This window comes from Chrysochloris asiatica, unplaced genomic scaffold, assembly GCF_000296735.1.
Source record: "Chrysochloris asiatica unplaced genomic scaffold, ChrAsi1.0 scaffold00011, whole genome shotgun sequence".
NCBI classification, from domain to species: domain Eukaryota; kingdom Metazoa; phylum Chordata; class Mammalia; order Afrosoricida; family Chrysochloridae; genus Chrysochloris; species Chrysochloris asiatica.
The window spans coordinates 17,822,696-17,836,380 of NW_006408529.1; the positions used below are offsets into that span (position 1 = coordinate 17,822,696).

The following is a 13,685-nucleotide window of genomic DNA, read 5'->3' on the forward strand; positions in this document are numbered from 1 at the left end:
AAGTTCACTAAGGGATGGGATACCAGAGTAGCTGTCCTGGTGTGGTGTGGCAGGATGAGCACTGGACTGGTTCAAACCCACCAGCCACTTCTTGAAAACCCTATACAAGATCCCTATGCTTGGGAAATGACTCATAGAACTTAACAACAGCAGTTTAAAAACAAAAAGGCTAAAAATAAATCTTCACAAGAGGAACTTCCCCCGGAATTAAGCAAACTGTCTTAATACTTAGTACTACCTCTCCTCCTTGCTTCTTCTTGGGAAAATAAGAGATTCGTTTGAGGCTTTCCCTCCACCCCTCAGGAGATCACAAGACTTGATCACTTGATTTCTTCTTGACCGTCATATTTTAGCCCTCTTAAGGAGATTGTGTAATAAAATGAATAAACTATGATGGCAGGACCTTTTGCATAATTATATGCCAAGTTTCTAAAGTCTTGTTTATTGAAGCGTGAACTGTTTCTAATAGAAATTATCTTAAAAACTTCGTCTCTCATACTTTGGACATATTGTCAGAGGGACTACTGGCTAGAGAAGGATATCATGTTTGGTAAGGTGGAGGGTCAGAGAAAAACAGGAAGACCCCCAACGAGATGGATTGGCAAACTGGCAGCATCGATGGACTCAAGTGTGGCAACAATTGTGAGGTTGGCCCAGGACTGGGCAGTGTTTCATTCTGTTGTGTATAGGGTTGTTATGAGTCAGTACCGACTTGATGGCGCCTAACAACAACACTGGGATTGTCTTCATAGCTTTGCCATGCTAAACTCCCAGAGGAAGGTCTAATGGATGTTAATATAAATACAGTGAATACCTGAGTCTTCCACACTAGTATGGGTGTTGTAGTTGGCAGTGATAGTCACCATTTCTCCACACTCTACACTAGGACTTGCTATAAAGCAGGAATAGTGCTCCTAACCTGTCTGTATTGAATTCTCAACCTTTTCCCACACCCTCCTCCTGTAGTCCGGGCATGCCTTCAAAAAGTTTGTGTAAACATTTCATTATCTTCTAATTCTATCTTTACACTGATTTTTTGAAGCCCTCTCACATACATGGTCTTAGACATACTAGTGTTACTGTACTAAAATGCAACTCCAGTCGTGCTCAAATAGAACATTTGAGTTATTCTCTAGAGACTATAAAAGAAACCCTCCAGTTTTCCAGCTTCATCTCCTACTGTTATCATCCCTACAACTATGTGGCTTTGGCCACTTCATACTTAGAGTGAAATCTTAGGCCTTCATGATTCTTCTCAGCTGTTTCTACATCAAGATTAGCATTCTCTCCCCAAGCCCAATGCTCTTATGCTGCATCTCAAAATCCAAATGTCATCTTCTTTGTGAAATTACTCCTCTCAGTCAGAATCACTAACTCCCCAGGCATAATAAATGTGTGTTTTATCACCCCTGACATTCTGTTAAGTATCGTGATGAGTTACAGATGTGACTGTCCTTGAAAGTTTAAATTCCTTGAGGATACGCATCAGATCCGTTAGAGGTTATTGGAATTAGATCCGTTAGAGGTTATTGCCAAGGTTATTGGAATGCATTTGTGATCTCACATACGTCTAGCACGTCCATTCCTTATTCCAGGACATATTAACAGAAAACTGACTTGATTAAGTTTAAAATATCACTATCTAAGCCATACATTGCCCTCAATGTTACAGCATAACCATTTTGGTTTGATAGTTGTTATATTCGCTTCCACATTTTTGTCACATTTCCAAAACCCCAATTTCAGTTCTAGAAGTCTTAAATTATGAATTGTTTCTTCTATATTAAAGAAAAGGCAGAGATCAACCAAGGGCTTATTTATTTGTGTATGTGTTCCTCTGCAACTTAACTTTAAAAAAAAAAAAATCTTACTGTATTCTTCCTACCCTCAAGTATCAGAAAAATCCCTGCTTTTTGTAAAAACATAATAGCTTATTTAAAAATAATTCTAGACTTAGAAAATAGTTGGGAAAGTAGTAAAGAGAGCTCATAAATGTTTTTCTAATAGATTCTTCTAATGTCAACATATTATATAACTAAAGTACAGTTGTCAAACTAGTAAGTTCATATTAGTACTCTGTTGTTAACTACGCTCTTTATTTGAATTTCACGAATGCCTTGATGAATGTCCTTTTCCCATTCAGAACTCATTCAAGATTCTACATTATATTTACTTGTGTTTCCTCAGTCCTTAGCCTCTCCTGGTCTGTCATAACTTTGGCACTTTTCCTATCATTTGTTGTTAGTTGCTATCAAGTGGGTAATTTCATGGTAATCTTGTGTATGCTGTTGTTGCTAGTGCTGTAAAATTGGTTCCTACTTAGAGCAACCCTATGTAGGGTTTCCAAGGAGTGCTGGTGGGTTTGAACCGCTGTCCTTATGGTTAGCAGTCCAGTGCTTACCCTTTAGTACCACACCAGAACAACAATGTGTAACAGAATGAAATGTAGCCTGGTTTTGTGCTCTTTGCAATTGCTGGTATGTTTGAGTCCTTTGGCTATTGTGTTAATTAATCTACCTGACAGCACTTAACAACAACAACCTCATTTTTGCTGACTCTTTACTTTACCAAACATGATTGGCCTTTCCTGATGACGTGTCCAAAATAAGTGAACTGAAGACTCGTCATTCTAGCTTGAAGGAGTATTCGAGTTATATTTCTTTGCAGACCGTACAGCCATTTTGTTGAATAGGCCTCAATTTGGATTTGGTGAATGTTTTCTCCTAATTAGATTGACGGCATACAATTTTAGCAAGATTACTACAGAAATGATGTTGTGACAGTTACAGTGCATCATATCAGACGGTTCATGATAATAATTGTTGTTGTTGCTATGTTCCATCAAGCCAGTTCCAACCAATAGTGGCCCTGTGTAGATTTTCCAAGGACAGGTTTGTGAGCTTCAACTGCCGACCTGGCAGTTCAAACTGACTTTGCAGTCCAGCGCATTTACCCACAATGTCATACCAATTTTTGGTTACAACCTTGTCTGCCAGGTTTTTTTGTTTTTGTTTCTTTACTCTAAATTTTTTTTTTTTCTTTTGTAATATATACATTTAAGTGAGCTCTGGTGGCATGGTGGTTATGAATCGGGCTGCTAATCTCAAGGTCGGTAGTTCAAAACTACCAGCTGTTCCATGGGGAAAAGATGAGGCTTTCTGCTCCTGTAAGGATTTGCAGGCTCAGAAACCCTGTGCAGGGTCACTATGAGTCAGAACTGACTCCACGGTACTTAATAACAACAACAAATATATACATTGAAATGGAAGACTTTTACCAACTTCTGCAGTATGAGACTGATTAAACATGCAATTAAGATGCACAGAATAGTGATTGGAATGTAAAAGTTCGAAACAAAGGAGAAGGAAAATAAGTTCTTGGTGAGGGAAACCACACCAGAGATTGCATGGTAGAATTTTTTGAGACCAATGACTCAAATTTGTCTAAAAAAAATTCATTAGAAATACCTTTGTCCAACAATACAAACGGTGACTTTAAGAAGGTAAGTCAAAATGCATTGTTACAAGAGCTCCAATTCATACATGCACAGATTTATTCAGAATAAATGATGTCTCTGCAATTAGTGGATGGCTACAGGTAAGTTCTTTCAGTAGCACACTTGTCTGAGTCTTATCAATGTGCCTTCAAAAATAAAAGAAAAATTCCAATCAAGCATTGTCTTCTGAAAGGATCTGCTTGCTGGCCACTTAAATTTAAGGCAGACAGGGCTAGCGCCAAAGGTTATGTCACCTGTTTTCAGAGGGTGGATTCCAAAAGAGTAATCCTGTAGGATTTTCTTGATGGACATGGGACTTCCTTATTAGGAAGACATTTTAAGAAAATTGAAAACTGCATTGTTAAGAAAAAAAAACAGGAGAGTTACAATTTTCTCCCCCACACCCACCCCCCATCACAACAATGCACCTGCTAATTCCTCAAGTGTAGCAAGGGTTATCCTATGAGAATTTTGTTGTGAAGCCTTATCCCATCAGCATATAGTTCTGATCTTGCACCTTCAGACTTCTTTTTGTTCCCAGAATTCAAACAACATTTCAAAGGAACATCACTTGAAGAGTCCCTTGAGAATGCTAAAATTTCTGTTTTCACATGGTGTAAATTGAAGAGCAAAGAGTTCTTCAGGGACAGATTAGAGAAATGAAAATATTGCCTTCAGAAATGTATAGACTTTAATGGAGAACATGCTAAGAAACAATAGCTTCACATTTTTATATATTTGTTTAATAAAGGTTCTGTGATTTTGCAGTAATACTTTTTGACATACCCTCATACACATGAACTTCATAGGATTCAAATCATAGATATCAATTCTACCATATTCATGAAAAGAAACAATGGAGAAGCTCAGTATTTCAGTCAGAACAAGGCCAGGAACCAAATGTAGAATAGATGATCAGTTGCTCATATGAAAGCTCAAGTTGATGCTGAAGAAAATTAAAACAAGCCCACAATAGCCAAAGTCTTGCCTTTATTATACCCACAGTAATTTAGAAACCATCTCAAGAACAGATGTGATGCATTCAACACTAATGATTGAGAAAACCAAACAAGTTGTGGGATAACATCAAGGATATCATGCTTCAAGAAAGCAAAAGATCATTTAAAAGACAAGATAGAAAGAAAATACCAAAATGGATGCCAGAAGAGATTCTGAAACGTGCTCTTGAATGTAGAATCGTTAAAGTGAATGGGAGAAACCATAAGTAAAAACAACTGAATAGAAGATTTCAAAGGTAATATCAAGAAAACAAAGTAAAGTACTATAATGGAATGTGCAAAGACCTGGAGTTAGAAAACTAAAAGGAAAGAACACGCTCAACCAAAAGGGAAGAATGTGCTCAGTAGCTTTCAAGCTGAAAGAACCAAAGAAAAAATTCAAGCCTTGACTTGCAATACTGAAGAATTCTGTGAACTGGCAGAAGAATGAATGAATCTGTGTTGGAAGAAGTACAACCAGTATGTTCCTTAGAAGTAAGAATGGTGAGACTTCATTTTATGTTCTTTGGGCATGTCATCAGAAGATACTAATCCCTGGAGAAGGGCATCTTGCTTGGTAAAGGGTCAGCGATGAGGAGAATGACTCTCAATGTGATAGCTTGACACAGTGACTTCAACAATGAGCTCAAGCATAGCAACAATTGTGAGGATGACAGAGAGCTGGACAGTGTTTTGTTCTGCTGTACATACAGTCACTATGAGTCAGTATGCCTTGAAGGCATCTAAGGACAACTGACAATTGAAAGAGATTCTTTGAGATTAGCCTGTTTTCCTTGGCACTAAGAGCATCTCCTTGTATGGTGCTGTGGGTTAATGTACTGTATTGCGTAGTCTGTTTGAACTGCATAGTTGAAAGTTCAAGCTTACCAACTGCTCCTCGGAAACCCTATACAAGGTCAGTATGGGTCAGAGCTGACTCGACAGCAGCAACAACAGAAAGAGCATCTCCTAATTTTAGTATTCATTGGTGGAAATTTTCTGTAACAAATACTCTTGTCTGGTTTGTCTAATGATAATTTTCTGTTTCTTTCACTTTTTATGCAATTATTAATTGCAGTTCTTCTGTAAACAAGAATTGTCCCTATTTACTTACTTAGCTACTTACTTATTTATATTTGTATGCATTTATGAATACTAGTATAGACTCATTTATTTTAGTGTATTATAATCCAATATTATCATTATTTATTTTATTGCTTAATGTTTTCTAGCTTTGACCACTGGGAGCTCTTTCTGATTGGCTCTTTGTCCTTTCAATGTGGTCCTTTCTGTCTCTCTCTCTCTTTCCCCCCCTCTCTCTTTTTTTGAGCATTTCCTTATTTTCTGGCACCACAAAATAGTCCTCTTGACCATTCATGTTCCTACCCTGAAATCAAGAACTTTCCTGAGAATACCTGGCTCATTTTATTGGAGAACAGTATGTAAAAACCCAAGTATGGATGCTAGAACAACCACAAACAGCCAATTATCTGTTTGTAGCATAAGAGGAGTCTTTCCTGGGAAATCTTATTTAGACACTTAAAAAATAAGTATGTACACTTAGGCAAAAAGCAGGACAAGTAATTTCTCCATAGAGAGAACAAGTTTTGAAAAGGTTTTGCAACCTTTGAGAAATGGTAGCATAGATGTTGTTGTTGTTGTTGTTGTTAAGTGCTGTTGAGTCAGTTCCGACCGACTCATGGCTGATGAGATTGAATTGTTTGCCTTGCAGTTCAAACCAAACTTGCAGTCCAGTGCTTATCCTAAAGTGCCATACCAGGACTCTGTAAGATATGTAAGGCAGGACATTTTATACAGAGAAGTAAGTATAGAGTTTTGGTGTGGCGCTGCAGGTTACTGCTCTGGACTGTGAGGTCAGTTTGAACTGCAGGGTCGGCAGTTCAAGCTCACCATCCGCTCCTTGGAATCCCTATACAAGATTGTTATGAATCGAAACTGACGAATGGCACTTAACAATAATAACAACAAAGAGAAGTATATACTAAGGCTATAATGGGAGGACAATTTTTTCATTCTGTAAAAGGACAACATGAATCAATGCCCAGCGAAATTAAACAGTCCTAAGGGATCCTGAAATATATACTATGTCCCCTCACCACACATCCAGTATCTGGCATTTTTCAGTTACCCAGAATATTTCTTAGGCACTGTAGGGTAATGCAGTGGACCGCAAGGTCAGCTTGAATCAGCAGCTTCTCAGAAACCCTAGACTGGGTCACTATGAGTCACAACCAACTCGACAACACTTAACAACAATAATATTTCACTTAATACTCATAATTAAGTCATTAAATCATTTTGATGGGATTTGGTTTACCTTTAAGACATGAGAGATTTGTGAGAAATTTACCTAAAGTAATGGTCTATCCATCCTTCCTTCCTTTAAAGAAGTACAAAAAGGAACTTATTATAAAATTATCACCTTGATTGAATTTAAAATACTTTTTTTTCCTCCCAGAATTTTTTCAGCAGATCATACAGTACTCTGAAGAATACCGACATAAACCACTGCTGAAACTCTGGATTGGGCCGGTGCCATTGGTGGCCCTTTATAAGGCAGAAAATGTGGAGGTGGGTATATGGTAATTATGGCCAATATTTCACTGGATATTTGATGGTTTGAGAATCTCATCAGAATAAATATTAAGATGTATTCTTTGATCTGAGTTAAGTAAATAGAACATTCTATTAAGTATTTTATGTTCTATACGTTCCATGAGAGTCCTGGTATGGTGCTGTAGGATAAGCACTGGACTGCTAACTGCAAAGTCAGAGGTTCAAATCCTCCAGCTGCTCCTTGGAAACTCTATACATAGTGTCGCTAAGAGAAAAAAATTAACTTGTTGTACTTAACAACAGCAAAGGTTCCATGAAATGCTTTATTTAATATGTAATCTGAATTCCGAGGAGGAGAAGACCTTCAGATATCTGTGCATATTTAGTATCATGTTCCATTACATTTGCTTTCTTTTGAAAAGTCTGAAGAAGGATATAGATTTTAAAACCATAAATAAGTCATAAGTAGATTATCCTACAAGATACCTACTTTCTGTCTTCTAAGCATTGTTAAGACTCCAAATATATGATTATTAAGAAATGATTTGATACAATGTCTGCAACAATGGGCTCAGATATAGCAACAATTTTGTGAGGATGGCTGCTCTGAGTCAGAACTGACTTGATAGTACCTGGCAACAACAAGACATGTGTTTACCTCAAGGGTCTCATATCATACTCACTATAAAATAGATCACTAAGAATTCATTTTGGATAAAGAGAAATTCTAATCTGATATTGATGGGGCTTATTGCTGTTGTTAAGTGCTGTAGAGTCAGTTCTGATTTATAGCAATCCTGTATAGGGTTTCCTAGGAGCAGCTGTGAGCTTGAACTGCTGACCTTGCAGTCCAAGCCAACCTTGCAGCCCAGCGCATTAACACACAGCACCACACCAGGACTCCAGATATTGTTAAATCATGCTACTGAAATTAATTGACAAAAAGATTGCATATTTTAGAAAAAATTTAATATTATGGATTATATTAATAAACGAGTCCTGGTACGGCACTGTACTTTAAACACTCAACCAGTAGATCAGCTTGAATCACATGGTTGGCAGTTCAAAATCACCAGCTGCTCCTAAGAAACTCTATACAGGGTTAGTATTAGTAGGAACTTACTCAATGGCAATTAACAAGAACAACTCTTAATAATATTTTGTACATTTTTTTTCAACTTGGGCAAAATAATATGTTTCATTTTAAAAAGTTATAGCATATTTTACATAATGACTTGAAAAAGTTTTGGATGTATGATTTAGAATGTTAGATAAGAGATTTCTCATGTTCTCATCATCATTGTGCCCGGTTTCTCCTAGGAAGAAACAGTACTTATTTGAATTCTTGTGATCCTGAGGAAATTATCTTGTGTTATAGTCAGAAAGAAGTCCTGACCTGATGCTATAGGTCAGTGGTTCAAACCCATTAGCCGCTCCTCAGAAACCCTATACAGGGTGGCTATGAGTCAGAACTGACTTGTCTGCACTTAACAACAACAACAACATGGTCAGAAACAGATTTGTATTAGGACGTAAAAATCATGAGCAGAGATTCTCTTCTTAGAAAAAAATTAAAAGCAGAGTTTGCTTGCGAATAGTGTCGGGCATATTTTTCTTAGTAATTAGTGGTCAAAGTGCTGGAGTTTCTCAGAATTCCAGTCCCAAGAAGGTAGTAAACTAGTATAATTTGGTTTGGTACATGCGGATAGAGATCTGTCCAGAATAGGGAATTCAAGTCAAATGCCAGGGAGCATTCTATGGTCAGTGGCAGGTGCTCTCCTACTTACCTTGGGCTCCAGGTGGTCCCATCAACACCCATGGCTCCCATTGGTATCTATACGCTGCTGGTGCTGGTGATTACGTGCCATGGAGTTGGTTTCAACTCATAGCAACCCTGTATAGGGTTTCCAAGGCTAAAAATTGTTGTTGTTGTTGTTGCTATTGGCCATGGAGTTGGTTCCGACTCATAGCGAACCTTCATAGACTTTCCGAGGCTGTAAATCTTTACGGGAGCAGAAAGCCTCATCTACCTCCCGTGGAATAGCTGGTAGTTTCGAACTGCTGACCATAGGATTAGCAGCCCAATTCGTAACCACTATGCTACCAGAACGCCTTTACAGGAGCAGAAAGCCTCATCTTTCTCCTACGGAACCACTGGTAGTTTCGAACTGCTGACTGTGAGATTAGCAGCCTGACTTGTTACCATTGTGCTACCAGAGCTCCTATCTATATGCTGCTATTGTTGTTGTTGTTAAGTGCCATTGAGTCTGTTCCAACCCATAGCGACTCTACATAGGGTTTTTGAGGAGCAGCTTGTGAGCTTGATCTGCCAACCTTGCAGTTCAAATAGACTTTGCAGTCCAGTGCATTAACCCACAGCACCACACCAGGACTCCATCTATATGCCAGACACACTCAACAACTTTTCTTTAGCTCCTGCCGTTAATCTTGAGTTTCTTTCCTACTTTCAAGTAATGGCAACTAAAATTTCTCAAAAATCAACATCCCTGAAAAGGAATTCAAGATTTCCCCCCACCTAGATGTGATCATCCTTCAGATTCACTACCCAGTAACAGGCTGCTTCCTAGCTGGTTCCTAACTTATGCAGCAATCTGGGAATCATCTTGGACATGCTCAGTTCCCTCATTTTATCCCCAAGATTAATTTTCTTTTAGGTGCAGGGATAGAGCTGAATCACAAAGAAATAATGTCTTCAAATTCATTATGCAAATGTTTCCTTTAAAATAGTCATATTCTAGCCAGATATTTATATAACTGAGGTTGTTTTTGTGCTTCGGTGTCTGCATATATTTCAAATTGTAAACAAAAGAAATTTTTTTTCTGTTTCTAAGGTGATTTTAACTAGTTCCAAGCAAATTGACAAATCATCTCTGTACAAGTTTCTAGAACCATGGCTTGGCCAAGGACTTCTAACAAGGTATAGCAGCCTAAATTAATAAAGCTTTTTTTTTGGAAACCATTATATTAATGTATATTAATGTATGGCACAAAGTAGCTCTACTGTGGCAAGATTGTGCTAGCTAAAAGCAGGAGGGAAGTTGGAATGAGAGGTTGCGCTAACAATGGAGCTTTGAAAAGCAGGAGTCCAGCACACTGGGTAATCTTCAACCACCGGGTTCAAAATAATTAGTACCAGTGCCCAGATTTAGGAATTCCTGATGTAAATCTTGGAATAAATCAAAGAAGAGTTTGAAAAAGGATAATCTTGAAAATCCAAACAAAAAGATAGTTAACAAAAGAGAAATATGTTGATCACAGTAAATGCAATCCTTGAACTGGCATCCAGGAAGATGACTCTATCCTCTGAAAGAACATCTAACAAAAGTAAGGCCAGGGCTCCTTGTAGGAATTTGGTGAATTTCAAGTCACTAGAGATCAAGGTAGAATTCATAGAGCATATAGGACATGATCTATGTGATTAGAAACTTAGGTACTCAATGTAGTTGTTATGAATGTTCTTTTAAGTTTTAATAATATGCAACAGAGGCGGGGCTTGATGGCGGCTAAGGTGGAGGTGCAGTGAAGTTCGACATCAGCCATACAACAGAATATCAGGCAAAGCACATTCAGGGCAGAGCTCCAAAACACGGAACCACAGAGATAGGAATATTTTAAAAGTTTGAAGGCTAATAGCTAGTGGAACTTGAGCCTGAAGTAATAAATCACATAGTTTTGAATCTGCCGGGCTCAGAGGCCCAGAGACGACATCTTGGATGAGACCAAACGGCAAGACAAGCGGGGGAGCATACACACCATGGAAAAATGCTGTGGGAACCTTGGAACAAAGGTAGACAATACACTTTGTCAGTTTTGATTTTCTTTTTTGGTATCTGGTCATTGGCCCCCCTCCCCACTATTTGTGCACCTCCATTCTGGTGACTAGAAGGGGAGACTGAGCAAGTGGATACCCCCCATCCTCACCACTGGTGAATTCTTCTGCCATGCGTGTGCAAAGATACTCAGCCCAAGAGTAGGCCCCGAACGTTTGTTTTTTTGTTTTTGTTTTTTTTTAATACAGCAAAGGCCAGGACAGGTCTGTAGAGAGGGAAAGAGAGTTTAAAAACAAAACAGGCCGAAAATTAAATTAAAGCCTGAAGTATAGCAAAACAAGAAACAGTGGCATCTAGAAATCTCTCAGGCAGCTTTGAAAGCAAGATGGTGAAGAGACGACATTAAAGTCATACTCATATTAAGCTAAAGATTTTTTTTTTTTCTTCTTCGTCTCTCCCTCCTCTCCCTTTTCTATGATTATAGAGTCAGTATTCAGTCAAAAAATTTTTTTCTTATTTTTTTTTTGCTGGTGCTGTTTTGCTGTTTTATGCTCCCCCTTCTACTTTTGGGAGACCCTTTCTTCCTCTATATTACCCAAGAAGAGTCAGCAACTGCTGCCATATAGTCAAGCTACAATCATACTCTATAAAACACCAAAAGCCAGGCAAGGACCAATACCAACTGCCATACACCAGGGAGGCAGATAACACCTGTAAAAGTTACTCTGAGTTAAGCAATATGAAGAGTGAAAAGGGAAGCCCACCTCCTTATCACATCTACCTGGAAGCAATCAGAAAGCATAAAAAATACCAAAACACATACTCAATTAAGTATTAAGGCCACAGATAAACACTAAACATGTCCAAGAAACAAAAGCAGATGACCATATGAGCACATGTCCAGAAACAAGATAAAATGTAGGAGACAAAAGACCTAGAAGGAGGGCAGGCCTTGGAAATGCCTGAGAAGGAATTCAGAAATATGATTATAAAATGTTTCAAAACACATTACAATGGACTTGAGAAAAATAAAATAAAAGTCAGGAGAGTGTTACAGGAACAATCAAATAAGATAGATATAGATACAGCATTGGAAACAATTCAAAACCTACAGAAAGATGTCCAAATGATCAATAATAGAATATCAGAAATAGACAATATGCTGAAAGGACAAAGGAGTAGAATAGAAGAGATGGAAGGTAGAACCCGTGAGCTGGAAGACAAATCTCAATACCACTAAGATAGAAGAACAAACTGAAAAAGGGATTAAAAAAATCTGAAAGTCTAAGATTCATGTTGGACAACTTGAAGAGGAATACCTTAAGAATTACCGGCATTCCAGAACAAGAAGAATCAAACAAGTCCACAGAGGCAATAGTTGAAGAACTGCTGGAAGAAATTTCTCTAACATCCTGAAAACTGAAAAGATAAACATTCAAGAAGCTCAACGAACCCCAGGAAAGATAGACCCCAAAAGAAAATCACCGAGACATATCATAATCAAGTTCTCCAAAATCAAAGATAAGGAGACACTCCTGAAAGCAGATAGGGAAAACAGAAGTGTTACATACAAAGGCAAACAAGTCAGATTTAGATTGGATCTCTCAGCAGAAACCACTCAAGCAAGAAGGCAATGGGGAGACATATATAAAAGCCTGAAAGAAAAAACTGCCAACCAAGAATCCTTTATCCAGCAAAGCTATCAATCAAATACAATGGTGTAATCAAGACATTCCAGGATAACCAGAAGCTAAGGGATTTTGCCAAAGCCAACCCTGCACTACAGAACAACCTAAAGGGGGTTCTGTGGACTGAGAACCAACAAGAAGAGACAACAACCAGAGATTGACATACATGGCAGCACCTCCCAGAATTAAATCTAGAGAAGGAAGAGTCAAGAACAGGACAAAACTATAAGAAGAAACGCAGAGAATCTGGGAGGTCAGTCTATGATCAAAGCCATTACAATGTAAAAGAAGGTAAACACGTAGAAACAGAGACCCAGATGTTGAGAAGGTCAGGTAGATTTCAGGATAAAATAGACTGCACAAAATGGAGAGAAACGTTAATGGACTATAAGGCAACCTCAAAGAAAATTAACACTTCACAACATACCAAGAGAATGAAAATCCAAGAAGAACATGGAAACATTAAAACTATGAGGAAACTCAAAAGAAAGAACACAAAAAGCATGAACTCAGCAAAGGGAAGACACACAGAACAAAGAAAGCAGCAACACCACAAAACAAACAAACAAACATAATGGCAGCAATTAATCCATATCTATCAATAATTACACTGAACGTAAACTAATTAAATGCACCGTTTAAGAGACGGAGAGTAGCAGAATGGATAAGAAAACAAGATCCTTCAATATGCTGTCTGTAAGAGACACATCTCACACACAGAGACAAAACCAGATTAAAAGACAAAGGATGGAAAAAATATACCAAGATAATTGCAATAAAAAGCAAATAGGAGTGCCAGTACTAATCTCTGATAAAATAAACTTTAAGGCAAAAACCAGCATAATAAATAAAGATAGACATTATCTCATGATTAAAGAGACAATTGAACAATATGACATAACCATAATAAATATATATGCTCCAATGAAAGAGCTCCAAAATATATAAAGCAAACTCTTATACATTTGAAGAAAGAAATAGATGAATCTACAATATTAGTGGGTGATTTTAATACAACACTTTCAAAAATGGATAGAACAACCAGAAAGAAATTTGACAAAGGCACAGAAGAACTAAACAACACAATCAGCCAACTGAACCTCATAGATGTGTACAGAGCATTCAACCCAACAAC

At 37.8% G+C, this 13,685-nt stretch overlaps 1 protein-coding gene across 1 annotated transcript in view; it reads left to right on the forward strand.

Annotated features, from left to right (window-relative positions):
• The window catches only part of LOC102823138 (cytochrome P450 4V2-like), a 34,728-nt gene that overhangs the window by 528 nt on the left and 20,515 nt on the right, over positions 1–13,685 (forward strand). Inside the window, exons 2-3 of the mRNA XM_006834454.1 lie at positions 6,974–7,086; positions 9,924–10,009. Coding sequence (XP_006834517.1) covers positions 6,974–7,086; positions 9,924–10,009 — 199 coding nt within the window. The remainder of the gene's footprint in view (positions 1–6,973; positions 7,087–9,923; positions 10,010–13,685) is intronic.